Source organism: Lacerta agilis, chromosome 7, assembly GCF_009819535.1.
Source record: "Lacerta agilis isolate rLacAgi1 chromosome 7, rLacAgi1.pri, whole genome shotgun sequence".
NCBI classification, from domain to species: domain Eukaryota; kingdom Metazoa; phylum Chordata; class Lepidosauria; order Squamata; family Lacertidae; genus Lacerta; species Lacerta agilis.
Window position 1 is genome coordinate 7,464,651 of NC_046318.1, and position 18,471 is coordinate 7,483,121.

Genomic DNA, 18,471 nt, shown 5'->3' on the forward strand with positions numbered 1-18,471 from the left:
TTTGCCAGGAGGTGATGGGACCAGTGGCCATGATCTTAGTTTTTTTGATGTTGAGCTTCAGATTGCGCTCTCCTCTTTCACCCTCATTAAAAGGTTCTTTAATTCCTCCTCACTTTCTGCCATCAAGGTAGTATCATCAGCATATCTGAGGTTGTTGATATTTTTTCCGGCAATCTTAATTCCGGTTTGGGATTCATCCAGTCCAGCCTTTCGCATGATGATGAGCATGTATAGTGAGGGGGAAAGGTATTTGATCCCCTGCTAAGTTTGCCCGTTTGCCCTCTGAAGAAGAAATGACCAGTCCATAATTTTAATGTTAGGTTTATTGTAGCTGTGAGAGGCAGAACAGCAGGAAAAAAAACCCCAGAAACCCAGAAGACAAAAGACAGAGATTGATGTGTCCTGTCTTTTAGCAGATCAAGATCAGGTGACAGCAAAAACTGCAAGGTTTTTAGAGGCGGCGATTAGAATAAGATCTACTATTTGATTATTGAACCCCCAAAATGTTAAGTTTTTACCTCTATCTTCAATTCGTTTTATTTTATTGTATTGCTATGGTGAATGCAAATGCAGATTCTTCTGATTCTGTATGCTACGTTTGGGGGGGGGGAGTGCACTTCGCTGAGAGGTTTCCCCACCACTTTTTTTGTACTTTTGCGCCCCCGTTGCCCAGATTTGCTTAGGTCAGCAAAGGGAGGTCGTTGGGGTACTAAACATCCACATATCTCACCATTAGCCCAGGCTCTTTTCTTGTGGGGGTGCACATCGCGGAGGGGTTTCCACATCACTTTTTCCCTCTTTGCACTTATAAAAAAAGAAGACACAAAATAACCCCATGCTGATAATTCCCTTTTGTGCATGGTGGTTGTCGCCCATTCTGGCTAGGTAAAGAGTGCGCCCTCCTGAAGATTGGGAAGAAAATTGAGATTATGGGGGCTGTAGTTGCTGTAGTCATGGGCATAGCGAAGGGGCGGGGGCTCCCCCAAAATCAGTGCAAATCAGTAGGCTACACATCTGAGGATCTGCCCCCCCCCCCACAACAAAGTTGACACAAGATAATATCACCAACGCAACTAGCTGTGAACCAACAATAAACATCCATAAAATTGGCAAGAGTACGTTGGTACCTTGGTTCTCAAGATCCGTTCCAGAAGTCAGTTCCAAAACCAAGGCACACCTCCCCATAGAAAGTAATGCAAAACGGATAAATCCGTTCCAGATTTTTAAAAACAACCCCTAAAACAGCAATTTAACATGAATTTAACTATCTAATGAGGCCATTGATCCTTTTCTTACCTGCACTGATGATAGTCATTGTTTGGATGGGGGGGGGGGGGCTTTTTATCCATTTCCGCAGTCACAACTGGGTTCCACACAGTCACAAAAACAAATTAACCAAAAAAGCCTCAAAAACTAAAACACAAAATAAATAGCAAAAGCGCCAAACTTAATCCGTTCTGAAAGTCCATTTGACTTCCGAAATGTTTGAAAACCAAGGTGCAGCTTCTGATTGGTGCAGGTGCCCCAGAAAAAATAGCCGACAGCCGCATCGGACATCTGGCTTCTGAAAAACATTTGAAAACCAGAACACTTAATTCCGGGTTTTCGGTGTTTGGGAACCAAGGTGTTTGAGAACCAAGGTACCACTGTAGTGTCTTTCTGAAATATGTTTTGTCTTAAACAATGGCAAAAACGGTAAATAAAGAGTTCACATGTAATATATCAGTGGTTCGGTGCTCATTTCTTTTCTTTCCAAAATAGATTTTATCTTGAAGAATTGGAAACACAGAAATAAAGAAAAAATAAATAAAAATTGCCAGTAGCACCTTAAGAGACCAACTAAATTTGTTCTGGGTATAAGCTTTTGTACGCATGCACACTTCTTCAGATACACTGAAACAGAAGTCACCAGACCTTTATATATAGTGGGAGGGTGGGGTGAGGTAGGAAATGGGTGATTGACTAAATGGGTATGGTGAACCTGTGGACGATTGTTAACGACTGCAGTTACCGGTAGTACTACAGGAAAAAGCAAGGGATACTATGCAGATCACCAAAAACAGCCAAAAATATTCCTGGAACATGAATAAAGAGTCTACTTGTGATATACCAGTGGTCCAGTGCTTGGACGTCGTTCCGGTAATCAGATGTTTCATTGAAGAAGAAGAGTTTGGATTTGATATCCCGCTTTATCACTACCCGAAGGAGTCTCAAAGCGGCTAACATTCTCCTTTCCCTTCCCCACAGCAAACACTCTGTGAGGTGAGTGAGGCTGAGAGACTTCAAAGAAGTGGGACTAGCCCAAGGTCTAAACCACAGAGCCTAGGGCTTGCCGATCAGAAGGTCGGCAGTTCGAATCACCGCAATGGGGTGAGCTCCCGTTGTTTGGTACCTGCTCCTGCCCACCTAGCAGTTCAAAAGCACATCAAGTGCAAGTAGATAAATAGGTACCGCTCCTGCGGGAAGGTAAACGGCGTTTCCGTGCGCTGCTCTGGTTCGCCAGAAGCGGCATAGTCATGCTGGCCACATGACCTGGATGACAAATGCCGGCTCCCTCGGCTTATAGAGCGAGATAAGCGCGCAACTCCAGAGTCTTCCATGACTGGACCTAATGGTCAGGGGTACATATACATATACATATAACACATAAACATATAACTCAATTAGTAGCATACAGTATAAATTAAGTAGAGAGAGAGGTTTCTTTGGGTACTGATAGATGGGAGTCATTAAACCTTACCCTCTGGGGAAAGGTGAACACTCTCAAAAGGAATATTATTCCCAGATTGATTTATATTCTGAGAGGAATCCCAGTTCATATAGAATCATAGAGTTGGAAGAGACCACTAGGGCCATCCAGTCCAACCCCCTGCCAAGCAGGAAACACCATCAAAGCATTCCTGACCGATGGCTGTCAAGCCTCCGCTTAAAGACCTCCAAAGAAGGAGGCTCCACCACACTCCTTGGCAGCAAATTCCACTGTCGAACAGCTCTTACTGTCAGGAAGTTCTTCCTAATGTTTAGGTGGAATCTTCTTTCTTGTAGTTTGAATCCATTGCTCTGCGTCCGCTTCTCTGGAGCAGCAGAAAACAACCTTTCTCCCTCCTCTAGATGACATCCTTTTATATATTTGAACATGGCTATCGTATCACCCCTTAACCTTCTCTTCTCCGGGCTAAACATACCCAGCTCCCTAAGCCGTTCCTCATAAAGCATCGTTTCCAGGCCTTTGAACATTTTGGTTGCCCTCTGGACACGTTCCAGCTTGTCACTATCCTTGAACTGTGGTGCCCAGAACTGGACACAGTATTCCAGGTGAGGTCTGACCAGAGCAGAATATAGTGGTACTATTACTTCCCTTGATCTAGATGCTATACTCCTATTGATGCAGCCCAGAATTGCATTGGCTTTTTTAGCTGCTTCATCACACTGTTGACTCATGTCAAGTTTATGGTCTACCAAGGCTCCTAGATCCTTTTCACATGTACCGCTCTCAAGCCAGGTGTCACCCATCCTGTATTTGTGCCTTTCATGATTATTTTTTGCCCAAGTGTAGTACGACAAGGGAAAGGAGTACGACAAGGCTGTATATTGTCTCCCTGCTTATTTAATTTATACGCAGAATTCATCATGCGAAAGGCTGGGCTGGATGAATCCCAAACCAGAATTGAGATTGCCGGAAAAAATATCAACAACCTGATGATACAACCTTGATGGCAGAAAGTGAGGAGGAATTAAAGAACCTTTTAATGAGGGTGAAAGAGGAGAGCGCAAAATATGGTCTGAAGCTCAACATAAAAAAAACTAAATCATGGCCGCTGGTCCCATCACCTCCTGGCAAATAGAAGGGGAAGAAATGGAGGCAGTGAGAGATTTCACTTTATTGGGTTCCACGATCACTGCAGATGGTGACAGCAGTCACGAAATTAGAAGATGCCTGCTTCTTGGGAGAAAAGCAATGACAAACCTAGACAGCATCTTAAAAAGCAAAGACATCACCTTGCCGACAAAGGTCCCTATAGTTAAAGCTATGGTTTTCCCAGTAGTAATGTACAGAAGTGAGAGCTGGACCATAAAGAAGGCTGATCGCCAAAGAATTGATGCTTTTGAATTATGGTGCTGGAGGAGACTCTTGAGAGTCCCATGGACTGCAAGAAGATCAAACCTATCCATTCTTAAAGAAATCAGCACAAGCAGAAGGGGACAACAGAGGATGAGATGGTTGGACAGTGTTCTCGAAGCTATTAGCATGAGTTTGGCCAAACTGCGAGAGGCAGTGAAGGATAGGCATGCCTGGCGTGCTCTGGTCCAAGGGGTCACGAAGAGTCGGACATGACTGAACGACTGAACAACAACAAGTACTTTACATTTCTCCCTGTTAAAATTCATCTTGTTTGCTTTGGCCCAGTTCTCTAATCTGTTAAGGTCATTTTGAAGTGTCATTTTGTCTGTTAAGGTCAATTTGTGTCATTTTGAAGTGTCATCTGTTAAGGTCATCTCTAATCTGTTAAGGTCATTTTGAAGTGCCATCCACCCCTTCCAATTTGGCGTCATCTGCAAACTTGATCAGGGTGCCCTCAAGCCCATCATGCAAGTCATTGATAAAGATGTTGAATAAGACTGGGCCCAAGACAGAACTCTGTGGCACCCCACTAGTCACTTCTCTCCAGGATGAAGAGGAGCCATTCATGAGCACCCTTTGGGTTCGGTCTGTCAGCCAGTTACAAATCCACTGAATGGTAGCATTGTCTAGCCCGCATTTTACCAGCTTCTTTACAAGAATATCATGGGGCACCTTGTCAAAGGCCTTGCTGAAATCAAGATAGGCTACATCCACAGCGTTCCCTTCATCTACCAGGCTTGTAATTCTGTCAATAAATGAGATCAGATTGGTCTGACATGACTTATTTTTCAGAAACCCATGCTGACTTTTAGTGATCACAGCGTTCCTTTCTAGGTGCTCACAGACCGTTTGCTTAATGATTTGCTCTAGAATCTTTCCTGGTATTGATGTCAGGCTGACTGGGTGGTAATTGTTTGGGTCTTCTCTTTCCCCCTTTTTGAAAATAGGGACAACATTTGCCCTCCTCCAGTTTGCTGTATACTGTATTTGGAAAATATTTTCAGAAAATCAATTTGTTTAGAAAATTTAAGTGGAGTTTTTCGACTCCAATTGCAGAAGATGCAGTTGTCACAGCACAGTGGTGCTGTGGTGTAAACCACTAAGCCTCTTGGGCTTGCCGATCAGAAGGTCAGAGGTTCGAATCCCTGCAACAGGGTGAGTTCCCGTTCCTCCTGCCAACCTAGCAGTTTGAAAGCATGCCAATGCAAATAGATAAATAGGTAAGGGAAGGTAAACAGGTCAAGGTGTTCCATTGTACCAGAAGCATTTTAGTCATGCTGGCCACATGACTCATAAAGCTGTGTGCGGACAAAAACCTGCTTCCTCAGCCTGAAAGTGACATGAGCGCCGCACTCCATAGTTACCTTTGACTGGACTCCAGGGGTCCTTTACCTTTTTTGTTTTTACCTTACCATTGTCAAGAAATTTGGGGTTAGATATTATTGGCAATCTGCTTTAAATCACTCACAGGTTTACATATTTGAATAGATTGCTCAATACTCATCACACGTTACCCCACAGGGGGAAAAGACAGCAAGTTCTGAAGTAGAAAATAGGTCAACGTGCCACTTTGATTTCTATTATCTTAGCACTGTACTTTTTGAGAATTCGAAGGACAAACCATCTTCTGCAAATGCTGCTGCTTGCCTTCTATCACTGTGCCATTGAGAGCGTGCCCACTTATGGTTCAGGGGCGTACCCAGGATCAAAACTAGGGGGGGGGGCAAGCCATGGTCGTTCAGGTTCAAAAACAAAAACAGCTTCAAAAAAACAGAAAAACTCCCCCCCCCAAACAGAAAGCCCCAAATGGCTGAAAAACTCAAGTTTCCCAGGATCTTCAGTCCTCGCAAAGGAACTACTCACCATGCAAGGGAACTCAGTTTCCCAAGCTCCCTTGCAACGATGAATCCCGGCAAATTCAGAAACTGTTCCTCTCTTGCCAGCACCATGTAGCATGGATACAAAAAGCAGGCAGACGAGGAAGGATGAGAACCCAGGCTAAGACCACGGTCAGCCCTCGGATTCGCCCCCTGACACTGCCCAAGTCTCAGCCTGCATCCCATTTGACCAAGCAGAGTGCAGGCTAGGATCCGGTCTCTGATAGGCACGCCAGCTCTTTGTCAGCATGAGGGAGGGGGAAACAGCCAGCACAACACACACACACACAGTGTTGAACTGTGCCTCGGCAAGAGGACAAGAGCTCAAATGTCATTGAGATTTTGGGAGGGGGAGAAAGACCAGTCGTTGATATTTTTTTCAGGAGGAGAGCTTTTTCCCCCTTTTAGGCTGCCATAACCATTTAAATTATTTTTTGCTTCAGGGGGGGGCAGCTGCCCCCCCTGGGTATGCCCATGTTATGGTTTATGTGTGTGGTACGGAAGCTGTACTTCTCAGGATAGGATAGGGTTGTGCAGAATTGTTAAAACAGCAGAGAGCATTCTTGGCTGCTCACTCCCCACCTTAGAACAAATTTATACCACCAGGTGCCACAGAAAAGCACCAGACATATCAAGAGATCCATCACATCCTGGTCACCGTTTCTTTGAGTTCCTGCCATCGGGACGGAGATACAGGACAATGAAGGCAAGAGCGAGACGTCTCAGGAACAGTTTCTTCTCCAGAGCAATTTCGGCCTTGAATGGAAAGTCTAGACTTTGAAGTTATCTTATTTTACTTGTTATATTCTATCATGTTGTTGTTGTTTAGTCATGTCCGACTCTTCATGACCCCATGGACCAGGGCACACCAGGCACTCCTGTCTTAATCGTATTGTACTGTTTTAATTAGTGCTTGTAGTTATTTTAAATTTATGTGGAGTGCCTTATCTGAGTGGATAGAGCAACCGAGTAATTTTGTTGTTCCCGCAAAGGGGCCAATGACGATAAAGACAAATATGCCTTGCCTAAATTTCCTGGCTCTTTCCCCTCCCATTCCACTCACCCCACCCTGCCCTAATTACTTGCAGCGTAGGAGGCAATGTTTGAATGTAACCTGTAAAAGGTTTAAAGTGTGCCCTTCCAGTGTGTTCCTAAAACACACCCTTTTAATAGCTCTTTCCAAGTTATTCCACTTCCCTAACACAGAGATAGATCACACGTTTGGCAAGTCTCGGTTCTGCTCTGAAACAAGAGAGGCTGGTTAAAGCCATGCGGCTGCCTAGAGTGAGCAGCTCAGAGTTCCTTTAAACAGTACTGAAATCCACATGAAGAGTGAGATAACAAGGATTTGGCGATCCGTTTCCTTCCAAACTGAGGGGAAGTGGCATAGACTAAGCCTGCAGGACAGTTATTCTTTAATCCCTTCATGCACTAAGGAGTTTCAAACATGCAATTGTTACAGGAGGCTGAAATCCAACCATGTTCTGTTTCAGAAGAGTTTTGGTTTTCAGAGGTAAATAAATTATAATACTGGAGTGGTTTGCATTCTAAAAAATATGGATTTCAAGTGTCTCTAACACATGGGAGGGGGAATCTCATTTAAATAGCAGCTGTTCTGGCTCATCCCAGACTTTAGCAGCATCTTATAACGGGCACTGGTTTCTAAGTAAGGTAAAGGGACCCCCTAACCACTAGGTCCAGTCGCGGACGACTCTGGGGTTGCAGCACCCATCTTGCTTTACTGGCCGAGGGAGCCCGCATATAGCTTCTGGTTCATGTGGCCAGCATGACAAAGCCGCTTCTGGCGAACCAGAGCAGCGCACGGAAATGTCGTTTACCTTCCCGCCGGAGCGGTACCTATTTATCTACTTGCACTTTGATGGGCTTTCGAACTGCTAGGTGGGCAGGAGCTGGGGCCGAGCAACGGGGCTTCCAATCGGCAAGCCCAAGAGCCCATGGTTTGTAAGTAGGTGACATCAATAGGCTCTTTCATCTAGCCTTGCAACACCGTTAAAGAGGAATGGGTTTTTCGTACTCTATAAGTGTTTTTCAACCACTGTTCCGTGGCACACTAGTGTGCCGCGAGATGTTGCCTGGTGTGCCGTGGGAAAAATTGTGTTTATTTGATTCCTATTCAAGAGAATTACTCTATATATAGTCAATATAGGCACAGAGTTATTTTTTTTAACATTTTCTAATGGTGGTGTGCCTCGTGATTTTTTTCATAAAACAAGTGTGTCCTTGCCCAAAAAAGGTTGAAAAACACTGCTCTATAATTCATATTAAAGTTTTTTAAACTTTTTTTTTTTTGCAGTGCTTCAGTTTTTCTTCCTGGAAACAGACCTCATTTAATCCCTCTGCCTGCTGTCTTTCTGTATCTGTGAGTTAAGTCTTCTGCATCATTCTGTTTAGGATGAGAAAGACGACTGAAAGCCACGTTTCACTTCCAGCTAGTTCAAGTTGAACTCCGAACGCCCAGTGCACTCAATTGCAAACGCTTTGCAACAACTTTTTAATGAATTTTTTTAAAAAAAATGCACAAGAAACCTCTGGGCTAGGAAAGAGTGCTGCTATGAGCTCTCCGCCGCCCTGTCTGTTGGTGATACGCGATGTGCCGCTTGCAATATTGGAGGACCGACGCTCCCGCTGCAGCCCAAGCTGCGCTTTCACTCGGCTCGCCTTCCAGTCCCAGGGATCTCTGACGCGCACGCGCAAGCAGAAAGCTGGCAAATGAACCCGGAAACTAAACGGGGGTCGGGTGAGTTTAAAATATTATGTCCTCTTCCCCCCGCTCCCGTCTTTCCCCTTTTTCTGCGCATGCGTCCAGAGTGACGTTTCCCCAACGCGGCGTGGCGACCGCGGCTGAGGGAGGCTCGTCGTCGGCGCTGCGGCCATTGGGCTCGGCTGCGTCCGTTGGGTCGAGGCCTTGCGTCGTGCGAGCGCGATGGGCCGCAGGCAGCGCAATAGGCGGCAGCCGCAGCCGAATACCCGAGAGAAGGGCCCTGGGGTGAGTCTGGGCCTGGCGCCTGGCTGAGGCCTCGTTGTACACGTGTCTCGCTGTACACGTGTCTCGTTCCACGAGTGCCTCGCTCTACACTTGTCTCATTGTGCCCGTGTCTCGCTCTACACGTTGCTCCTTGTACACGCGTCTCGTTGTACACGTGTCTCCTACACATGCCTTTTGGAGGGGGTGGGTAGGGTTCATGTGACAGAATGCCTTCTTGCAAAACGGGATGGGCATGGGGCTTATTTATTTATTGAATCAATTCATTTATATGGCATAAGATCTCGGGACAGTAAACAGAATGAAATTACAAGACAAAAACTTAGTAAATAAGCAAAACAGCAAAACAATAAGTTACCCCCCCTTCCCACAGACACATTTTAAAACAAAATAGGAAATTCTTTCCAGTAGCACCTTAGAGACCAACTGAGTTTGTTCTTGGTATGAGCTTTCGTGTGCATGCACACTTCTTCAGATACACTGAAACAGAAGTCACCAGATCATTAAATATAGTGGGGGAGTGGGGAGGGGTATTACTTAGAAGGGTGGTGGGAATGGGTGATCGGCTGATAAGTGTGGAAAACATGTTGACGACTCTAAACGGCTGCAATTAGTCTTGCAGGGAAAGGCAAGGGGTGAGATGGCTAAAGATAGCTTTGTTATGTATAATGAGATAAGAATCCAATGTCTTTGTTCAAACCAGGTTTCTCCATGGTTTTAAGTTTGGTGATTAGTTGCAATTCAGCCACTTCTCTTTCCAGTCTATTTCTGAAATTTCTTTGTATTAAGACAGCTACTTTGAGATCTTTTATAGAATGTCCTGGGAGATTGAAGTGTTCTCCTACTTGTTTCTCTGTCTTGTGATTCCTGATATCAGATTTATGTCCATTTATCCTTTGGCGTAGGGTTTGGCCTGTTTGTCCAATATAGAGAGCTGAAGGGCACTGTTGGCATTTGATTGCATACACAATGTTGGAAGATGAGCAATTAAATAGTCCTGAGATGGTGTGTGCATGCACACGAAAGCTCATACCAAGAACAAACTCAGTTGGTCTCTAAGGTGCTACTGGAAAGAATTTCCTATTTTGTTTCGACTATGGCAGACCAACACGGCTACCCACCTGTAACATTTTAAAACGGTAGAATATAAATTATCCCAAGGCCTGGATGAAGAGGAACGTTTTCTCCTGATGCCTAAAATATATATAATGAAGATGCCAGACGAACCTCCCTGGGGAGAGCATCGCACAAATGGGGAGCCACCACAGAGAAATCCCATTCTCGATTTTCATGTTGCCATCCTCCAGACCTTACATGGAGGAGGCTCACGAAGAAGGAATGATACTTAATGGAAACGGAAGGAGTTAGTGCATGTCGGGTGGGTAAAGAAGGGCTAGCATCCTTAATGTGCTAGAACAGGCACGTCCAACAGGTAGATTATGATCTACTGGTAGATCACTGAACGTCTGTGGTAGATCACTGGCTCCCCCCCCCCAAAGAAGCTCAACAACTGTGAGCAGATCACAGTCTCTTGGGAGTTGGCCACCCCATGTGCTAGATTTTTGTGTGCAGAGAGTTCTATTATTATTACTATTGTTGTTGTTATTTATTAAATTTGTATTCTACCCTTCATCCAAAGAACTCGGGATAGTTCACAGTGCACAATAAAACCACAAAGCCCATTCACACCATTCACATACAGTCATACCTCGGGTTACGGCTGCTTCAGGTTGTGTGATTTTGGGTTGCACACCGCAGCGAACCCGGAAATTACAGAACGGGTTACTTCTGGGTTTTGGCACATGTGCAGAAGCGCTAAATCGTGTTTTGCACATGCACAGAATCGCGTCACGCGCGTGCGCAGACGCAGCAGCGCGGGTTGCGAACACTGCGGGTTGCGAGCGCACCTCCCGCACGGTTCGCATTCGTAACCGGAGCGTCCACTGTACTCTGTTGGCGTATGTCTGCACCTGCAATTCTGAAGACACAGAATAAGGGATTTGCTCACTCTTTCCTCCTCTGATAACTTTTCACACCCGCTCACTTTCAGTGCTGGCCTGAAAGCTGCTACCCAGAGATTGTGAAGGAGAACGAGCTTTTCGAGCTCTACTATGGCAAGCAGGGCATCGTGCCTCATGGGGAGTGGGAGAGCTTCATGGCGGCCCTGCGGGAGCCGCTCCCTGCCACACTCCGCATCACAGGGTACAAGAGGTGAGCAAAATTTGGTTGCTGGTGCACATAGAATGGGGTGGGTCAAAATCTGAAATATTTTCTAAAATTTGGTTACGCGTGCATGAAATTTCTTTTCTATCCAGTGATTTTAAAAGTGATGAAAGCAGCCTGCTCATATAGTGTAGGCCCTGCAGTTATTATCCCCATCATAGCTGTCAAGTTTCGGATTTGAAAATAAGGGATCAGCAGTCTCACCTATCCCGGGGACAGTCACATGTCAGTGGTGGACGGAGCCAGAAGCAAAAGTGGGTGGAGCAGCAATGTAAACTCCAAGCGGGCTCGGAGTGGAGCAAAGAGGAGGGCAGCCAGCAAAGAGGAGGGCAGCCATGTGCTCCGCGCAATGGAGCCCCATCGTCTTCTTGTCTGCTCAAAGGCAGCCAGGCTCCGCCCACCAGGTAACCCTATTGGCCGGCTGAGGGGCTCGGCGGCAACGGATAGGGGCTGATGCAGGGGGAGGAATACACCCCCCTGTAAGCACGGGAAACGGCTCCCACTTGCTTTGAGGGCTGAGGCTTTTCTCTCCAAGTAGGCGAGATCTTCCCACCCAGTCCCTGGCCAGCAGGGGAGGAGCTGCTTCCATTAAAAACGGGAAATTTAAGGGAAATAAAAAATAAGGGAGAGCAGCGGGAAACTGCTTGAAATAAGGGAGAATCCCGGGGAAAACGGGATACTTGACAGCACTGATCCCCATATTCTAAAGTGGAGGGAGGAGTCAAGGTGAGAGAGTTCCTAACCTAGTGAGGAACTCATATCGAGTTCATTGTCAAGATTTCAAACCAGGGACTTTCTGAATTACATAGTTCATACTGCAGTCTTAATCCTTCCCGAGGAGGGCAGGGAGCAGTACTTGATGCAGCAGAAAAGCTTGCATTGCATTCACAGCCCTGGCATTTATGCCATGAGGCTGGTGCAGTGAAGAGTCCCAGATTGGGCTTGCTGCCATCATGTGACAGCAGAATGCCCCATCCCTGAGAGACCCAATTTCTAGGGTTTCCACTGGTGGGGATGCTGTAGCTTCCACCTCCTGTTTTGGGTTTCACATGAGAGTGTTCCCTCCGGTGTGCCTTCTCCATCAGGGAAGTTTGGCAGACTCTGTTCCATCTGGACCTCAGCGCAGTGGATTAGGAGCTGGGATTGCTCTGCATGTCTCTTAGTACTCCTTTTATGTATGGGGGGGCCCCAGGGAGAATCCAATTTCCCCTTTGAGGGGAAATGTGCTCCCTTCCAATTTTTGTTGTTCAGTCGTTCAGTCGTGTCCGACTCTTCGTGACCCCATGGACCAGAGCACGCCAGGTGCGCCTATCCTTCACTGCCTCTTGCAGTTTGGGCAAACTCATGTTAGTAGCTTCGAGAACACTGTCCAACCATCTCATCCTCCGTCGTCCCCTTCTCCTTGTGCCCTCCATCTTTCCCAACATCAGGGTCTTTTCTAGGGAGTCTTCTCTTCTCATGAGGTGGCCAAAGTACTGGAGCCTCAACTTCAGGATCTGTCCTTCTAGTGAGCACTCAGGGCTGATTTCTTTGAGAATGGATAGGTTTGATCTTCAAAGCTTTGAAGTGGAGAATGCAACTGATGTAAGTTTTCTTAATAAAGAAGGAAGCCCTGTAGTAAGGGAGGACTGTGTTCCTGGTTCCCTCACCATTGAAGCTTCTTATGAAATTAAATGCAAAACCATTTATTTTTGCCCACTGATAAATTTCTACAACGTGTGCAAAATCTTGTAAGTTGCAGTTGGCTGATGGAAATGGAACATAAGAGCGCTGCTGAATCAAACCAAAGCCTGTGGTGTATGCAGTTAATTTTTTTGTTGCGCTATTACAGGGATAAAGTCCACGTTGGACTACAAAGCTCATAATTCTTGGCCATTATGCTGTGCTGGCTGGGAGCAAAGGGAGTTGGCCCCCTACATCTCAAAAGCCATACACTTTACCGTATTTTACGCTCCATAAGACGCACTTTTTCCCTCCTAAAATGGAAGGGAAAATCGCTGTGCGTCTTATGGAGCGAAGGCTTCGCTCCCACTGCCTCCCCCCATCCCCCGTCGCGTTCGGCGGAAGGTGGGGGGAGGCAGCAGCGATGTTGCTGGATCATGCCAGCACCTCCGTTCACCGAAAGAAGCTTCTTTCGGCGAGCGGAGCTGCTAGCACGATCCAGCAACACCTCCGCCGCCTCCCCCCACATCCCGCCGAACGCGACGGGGGATGGGGGGAGGCGGCAAGAAGCGAAGGGGATGTTGGTGGATCGTGCCAGCAGCTCCGTTCACGGAGCTGCTAGCACGATCCACCAACACCTCCGCCGCCTCCCCCCACGTCCCGCCGAACGCGACGGGGGATGTGGGGAGGCGGCGGGGAGCAAAGGGAATGTTGGTGGATCGTGCCAGCAGCTCCGTGAACGGAGCTGCTAGCATGATCCACCAACACCTCCGCTGCTTCCCCCGACCTCCCGCCGAACGCGACGGGGGATGGGGGGAGGCGGCAAGAAGCGAAGGGGATGTTGGTGGATCGTGCCAGCAGCTCCGTTCACGGAGCTGCTAGCACGATCCACCAACACCTCCGCCGCCTCTCCCCACGTCCCGCCGAACGCGACGGGGGATGTGGGGAGGTGGCGGGGAGCAAAGGGGATGTTGGTGGATCGTGCCAGCAGCTCCGTGAACGGAGCTGCTAGCACGAACCACCAGCATCTCTGCTGCCTCCCCCCATCCCCCGCCGTATTCGGCGGGAGGTGGGGGGAGGCAGCTGCGATGCCTGCTTTTGGGATCGGTGGGCGGCAGGGAGGTTGGTAGAGGATTTCCTCCACCACCCCACGCGCTGCCCGCTAATCCCAAAAGCAGGCTTTTGGGATCGGTGCAAGGCATGGGATGGTGGAGGAAACAGCGGGGATGCTGCTGCTTTCTCCACCACCCTGCGCCCCGATGCCAAAAGCAGGCTTATCCCCTGTTGCCTTAAAGGGACATGGGGAGGAGGGGAGAAACCTTCTCCCCTCGTCCCCATGTCCCTTTAAGGAAGCGGGGATGAGCCGCTGTGAAGGGAGAAGGGGCTTCCCCTCCAGCACTCCCCTCCGTGTTTTTTAGAGGAGGAAAACCAGGAAAATATTTTTTTCCTGGTTTTTCCCCTTTAAAAAACAAGTGCGTCTTGTGGTCCGGAGCGCCTTATGGACCGAAAAATACGGTATATCCTTGCATTGTTGGTGCTTGGCAAAAGCAAATATTTTGCAGGTCTTTGTACTACTTCAGAAATCTGAAGAACTTGCTTCACCAGGCAATTTTCTGAAGTAATGCCAAACTATACATGTGTAACTTGTATTATCCAGGGTGTGGGCTGTTGTTGTTGTTTAGTCATTTAGTCGTGTCCGACTCTTCGTGACCCCATGGACCAGAGCACGCCAGGCACTCCCATCTTCCACTGCCTCCCACAATTCGGTCAAACTCATGTTGGTAGCTTCGAGAACACTGTCCAACCATCTCGTCCTCTGTTGTCCCCTTCTCCTTGTGCCCTCGATCTTTCCCAACATCAGGGTCGGAAGTCTTCTCATGAGGTGGTCAAAGTATTGCAGCCTCAGCTTCAAGATCTGTCCTTCCAGTGATAACTCAGGGCTGATTTCCTTCAGAATGGATAGGTTTGATCTTTTTGCAGTCCATGGGACTCTGAAGAATCTCCTCCAGCACCATAATTCAAAAGCATCAATTCTTTGGCAATCAGCCTTCTTTATGGTCCAGCTCTCACTTCCATACATCACTACTGGGAAAACCATAGCTTGAACCTTTGTTGGCAAGGTTATGTCTCTGCTTTTTAAGATGCTGTCTAGGTTTGTGAAGCAGGTGTCTTTTAATTTTGTGACTGCTGTCACCATCTGCAGTGATCATGGAGCCCAAGAAAGTAAAATCTCTCACTGCCTTCATTTCTTCCCCTTCTGTTTGCCTGATAGCTATTTGGCTGATAGATGACTGATAGCCAACTTCAAATATCTTAAGGGCTCTTACATGGAAGATGGAGCAAACATTCCAGAGGGTAGGACCTGAACAGATGGCATCAAGTTACAGGAAAGGAGAGTCCAGTTTAATTTAATTAGTGGAGAGTTTTGACTAAATGTGATCCACCTGGAGCAGGAACTTGCCACTCCTGCCAAGAAAACTCCATGGACAAAGACAACAGGGTGTGGGCAGGCTATGCTAAAAATGTGTGTTGCTTAATATGGCAGGCTTGTTCCTTGAAGAGCTCACACAAGCAGTCCCAGAACAGGGTGAATTAATCCAGACCAGGGCCTCTCTGGACAATCATATGCCACACCAGGGTTAAACATTAGAAATGAATATCAACTAAAAAGTATGAATCCCACCTTTTAAACATACAATAACATGGTGGACAACTAGGCAAAAGAAAACCAGCTCTTTCCCCCCAATCATACCATTAAACAAATTGATCCAATTAAATTTCCAGCCCCCCCCCCCGGTATAGCAATAAGCACAGCTTAATCTGACAACAGTTAAAAATGTACACCATTCAATTCCACTCAAGCACACTTGTATATGATCAACACAACTTGCATCAGTCACAAAGAGTCCAAAGATTTAATATTGGATCCAGATTTAATATTCTGGCACACTCTTAAATCCTTTCTCCAAATTCTACAAGTATTTCCTTAATTTAGTTGTACATCCTTAGTCGGCAGCACTGACATGTCTATATCATGAGACCCAGGCAAACCTGGACAAATACTGACATCCAAGGAGCAATATAAACTCTGATAAAAGATTCATGCCACTTTCCCTTTTATCTCACCTGAAGGGTGGGAAAGATCTAATACCAGGTTCTCAGCTTAGCAGGGTTGGGGAGGTTGATAGAGCCCACTTTTCTAACAGACCTGAAAGTAACACTTATCTATCCCCCCCCCCCCTTATAAGAGTTAAACAGCTTATAAAATACTTTATAAAGTACTATTATCCATCTTCTTATAAACAGTGGCACAGAAGCTACTTCATGGAGAGGGCAATTGATTAGTTACTATTTGGTTTTCTCTATTCTGGCTGTAAAAGAGACTCAAGACTTCTGTGGCAATATGGAGAAAGCCTTGTAGCGGTTGGTACCTCATAGTAAATTGGCATACTGATTAAATTTCGAACAGCCTCCAGAGTGCTTGGTCATGTAAAACATACTCTTCGAGAAAATGAGTCCATTCCGAAAATCCTGTAACTATGGTAGTAGTTAGAATTTTAAGTTTTTATTGAGATTTTTAAAAGTAGTTACAGTGAAATAATAGGTTGTACTGTTCTCTTACTCTACTGTTCTAATGTTGTTGTTTTTCATTTTGTAGCCATGCTAAAGAAATTCTCCATTGTTTGAAGAATAAATATTTCAAGGAATTAGAAAACCAGGTGGTAGACGGTCAGAAAATTGAAATGCCTCAGCCATTAAGCTGGTAAGACTACCTGTAGGATGGCCACCAACATATTTAGCATGTTCCTGCCTTTGCTGTGTAATTGTCTACACTGACTTAGAGGTATTATTAGCCACCTCCCCACCTGCTATGTGGTATTCTCAATTTATTAGTTGCAGTGTGATCTTTTTTAAGATTATTCTAAATAAATACAGTTTGGACCCATAAATACATGGGTGGAATACCATTGAGAAGTGGCTGCAGGGGGAATGGGTAAAAATAGCCTGTCTGCTTCTAACAGTGTGAACAGTTAGCAGCAAACCTCCCCGGCCAACATCCAAATGGATCATGCTTGGATCTTAATGTAGACAGGCAGATCAGATTGCTTGTCTATGAACCTTTCTAAGAATGATTTGTTCCAGCTGATGTTTTTCTTTTTGCGGTGTGGTCTAAGAAAGCACAGGACATTTTTCTAGAAAGCACAGTGCTTTCTATATTAATCACATTTGACTAAAAAGCTCCTGGATGTAACGGTATGGTATGTCACCCATTCCAGAGTAAAGGTACAAAGAGCAATAGATGCCCTCATGTACCTGGTGGGGGGCAGCCATTCCCCTGCCCACGCCTATTGCAGTATCAGATCTAGGAGTTGTTTTCAAAAAGAAAAAAGTCAGGAAATCCCTCAGGCCACCTCATAACTGCCTTATAACTTTTTGAAACCTTTAAAAGGTGTGGAGGTGTTTTTAGTACTTTGCCTAAGAAAATCCAAACAGACATTTGACAGAATTTGTCCACTAGTTTGCTTGTGGACACCAATTGGAACAAGACCGTTCTAGCCATCCCTAGTTCTAAGTCTGTATCTTTAAATACCTGGGTAAGTGCAAATGCTTTGAAAGAGTGTGCGGACCATAAATATTGCTTCTAGGACTAAAATATACTAAAATATAAAGTATCTAAAACACATATATCAGGGATTGAGAGTATTCTGCCTTAGTTCCCTTTAAAGCCCATTGCCGACATTAATGTGTTTTAGTGTGTTGTAGCATGCTTATTTTACCTCATTGACTAACCTTATTACGTCTAGTATTATCCAATTTCTACATGTTAAATTTGTGTGAATATAGTTAAAAATGCAATTGCATAAACCTGTTAGGCTGGTTTATATGTATTCTTTTATAATAAGTTAGTGTAGTCATAGTTAGTATGGACCAAATTTCTCAATCCATTCAGATGTTGTAGGAGATACTCCCCCCCCCCCCCACAATTTTTAGCTATTCTAATCTTAGCATCAGTTAGAAGGTTGAACAGTATTTCTTGATCATCTTCAAAAATTACATATTTTAGATAACCAAGCAGAAATATTTTAGGTCCCAAAGTTATATGATATCCTAACATATCAGAGGTATATGATATCCTAACATATCAGAGATAATGGTCTGAACAGATTTCCAGAATGGGTATTTTTGTAGTGTTTTGGAATAGGTCCAGTGATAATGTCCATGTTGTCAACCTGCTGCAATACTGCTTCTTTATGTTCTATATTTAGTTTATTTTGTTTATCAAAAAAATAACACACACACACATGGAATGGCATGCTCCATTATTTCATTTCAGATATGCTGGTGATAGTTCTTATAAAAAACTATATTTCATTAGGTATCCAGAAGAGTTGGCATGGCATACAAACCTAAGCAGAAAGGTCCTGCGAAAATCCCCACAACTAGAAAAATTCCATCATTTTCTTGTTAGTGAAACAGAATGTGTAAGTATGTTCCTAAGCTGTTGTTGTTTCAAATTCATTTTGTGTCTTACTGTGATCTTTTGCGTCGAGGAATTGTTACTCCCTGTCTTGCCATTGACA

The 18,471-nt window shown here is 45.5% G+C and overlaps 1 protein-coding gene across 1 annotated transcript in view; it reads left to right on the forward strand.

Moving 5' to 3' along the window:
• Window positions 1-8,912: 8,912 nt before the first annotated feature.
• The window catches only part of NSUN2 (NOP2/Sun RNA methyltransferase 2), a 35,460-nt gene continuing 25,901 nt past the window's right edge, over window positions 8,913-18,471 (forward strand). Inside the window, exons 1-4 of the mRNA XM_033154308.1 lie at window positions 8,913-9,007; window positions 11,055-11,215; window positions 16,548-16,652; window positions 18,267-18,372. Of these exons, the coding sequence (XP_033010199.1) occupies window positions 8,945-9,007; window positions 11,055-11,215; window positions 16,548-16,652; window positions 18,267-18,372 (435 nt within the window). The 5' untranslated portion in view covers window positions 8,913-8,944. The remainder of the gene's footprint in view (window positions 9,008-11,054; window positions 11,216-16,547; window positions 16,653-18,266; window positions 18,373-18,471) is intronic.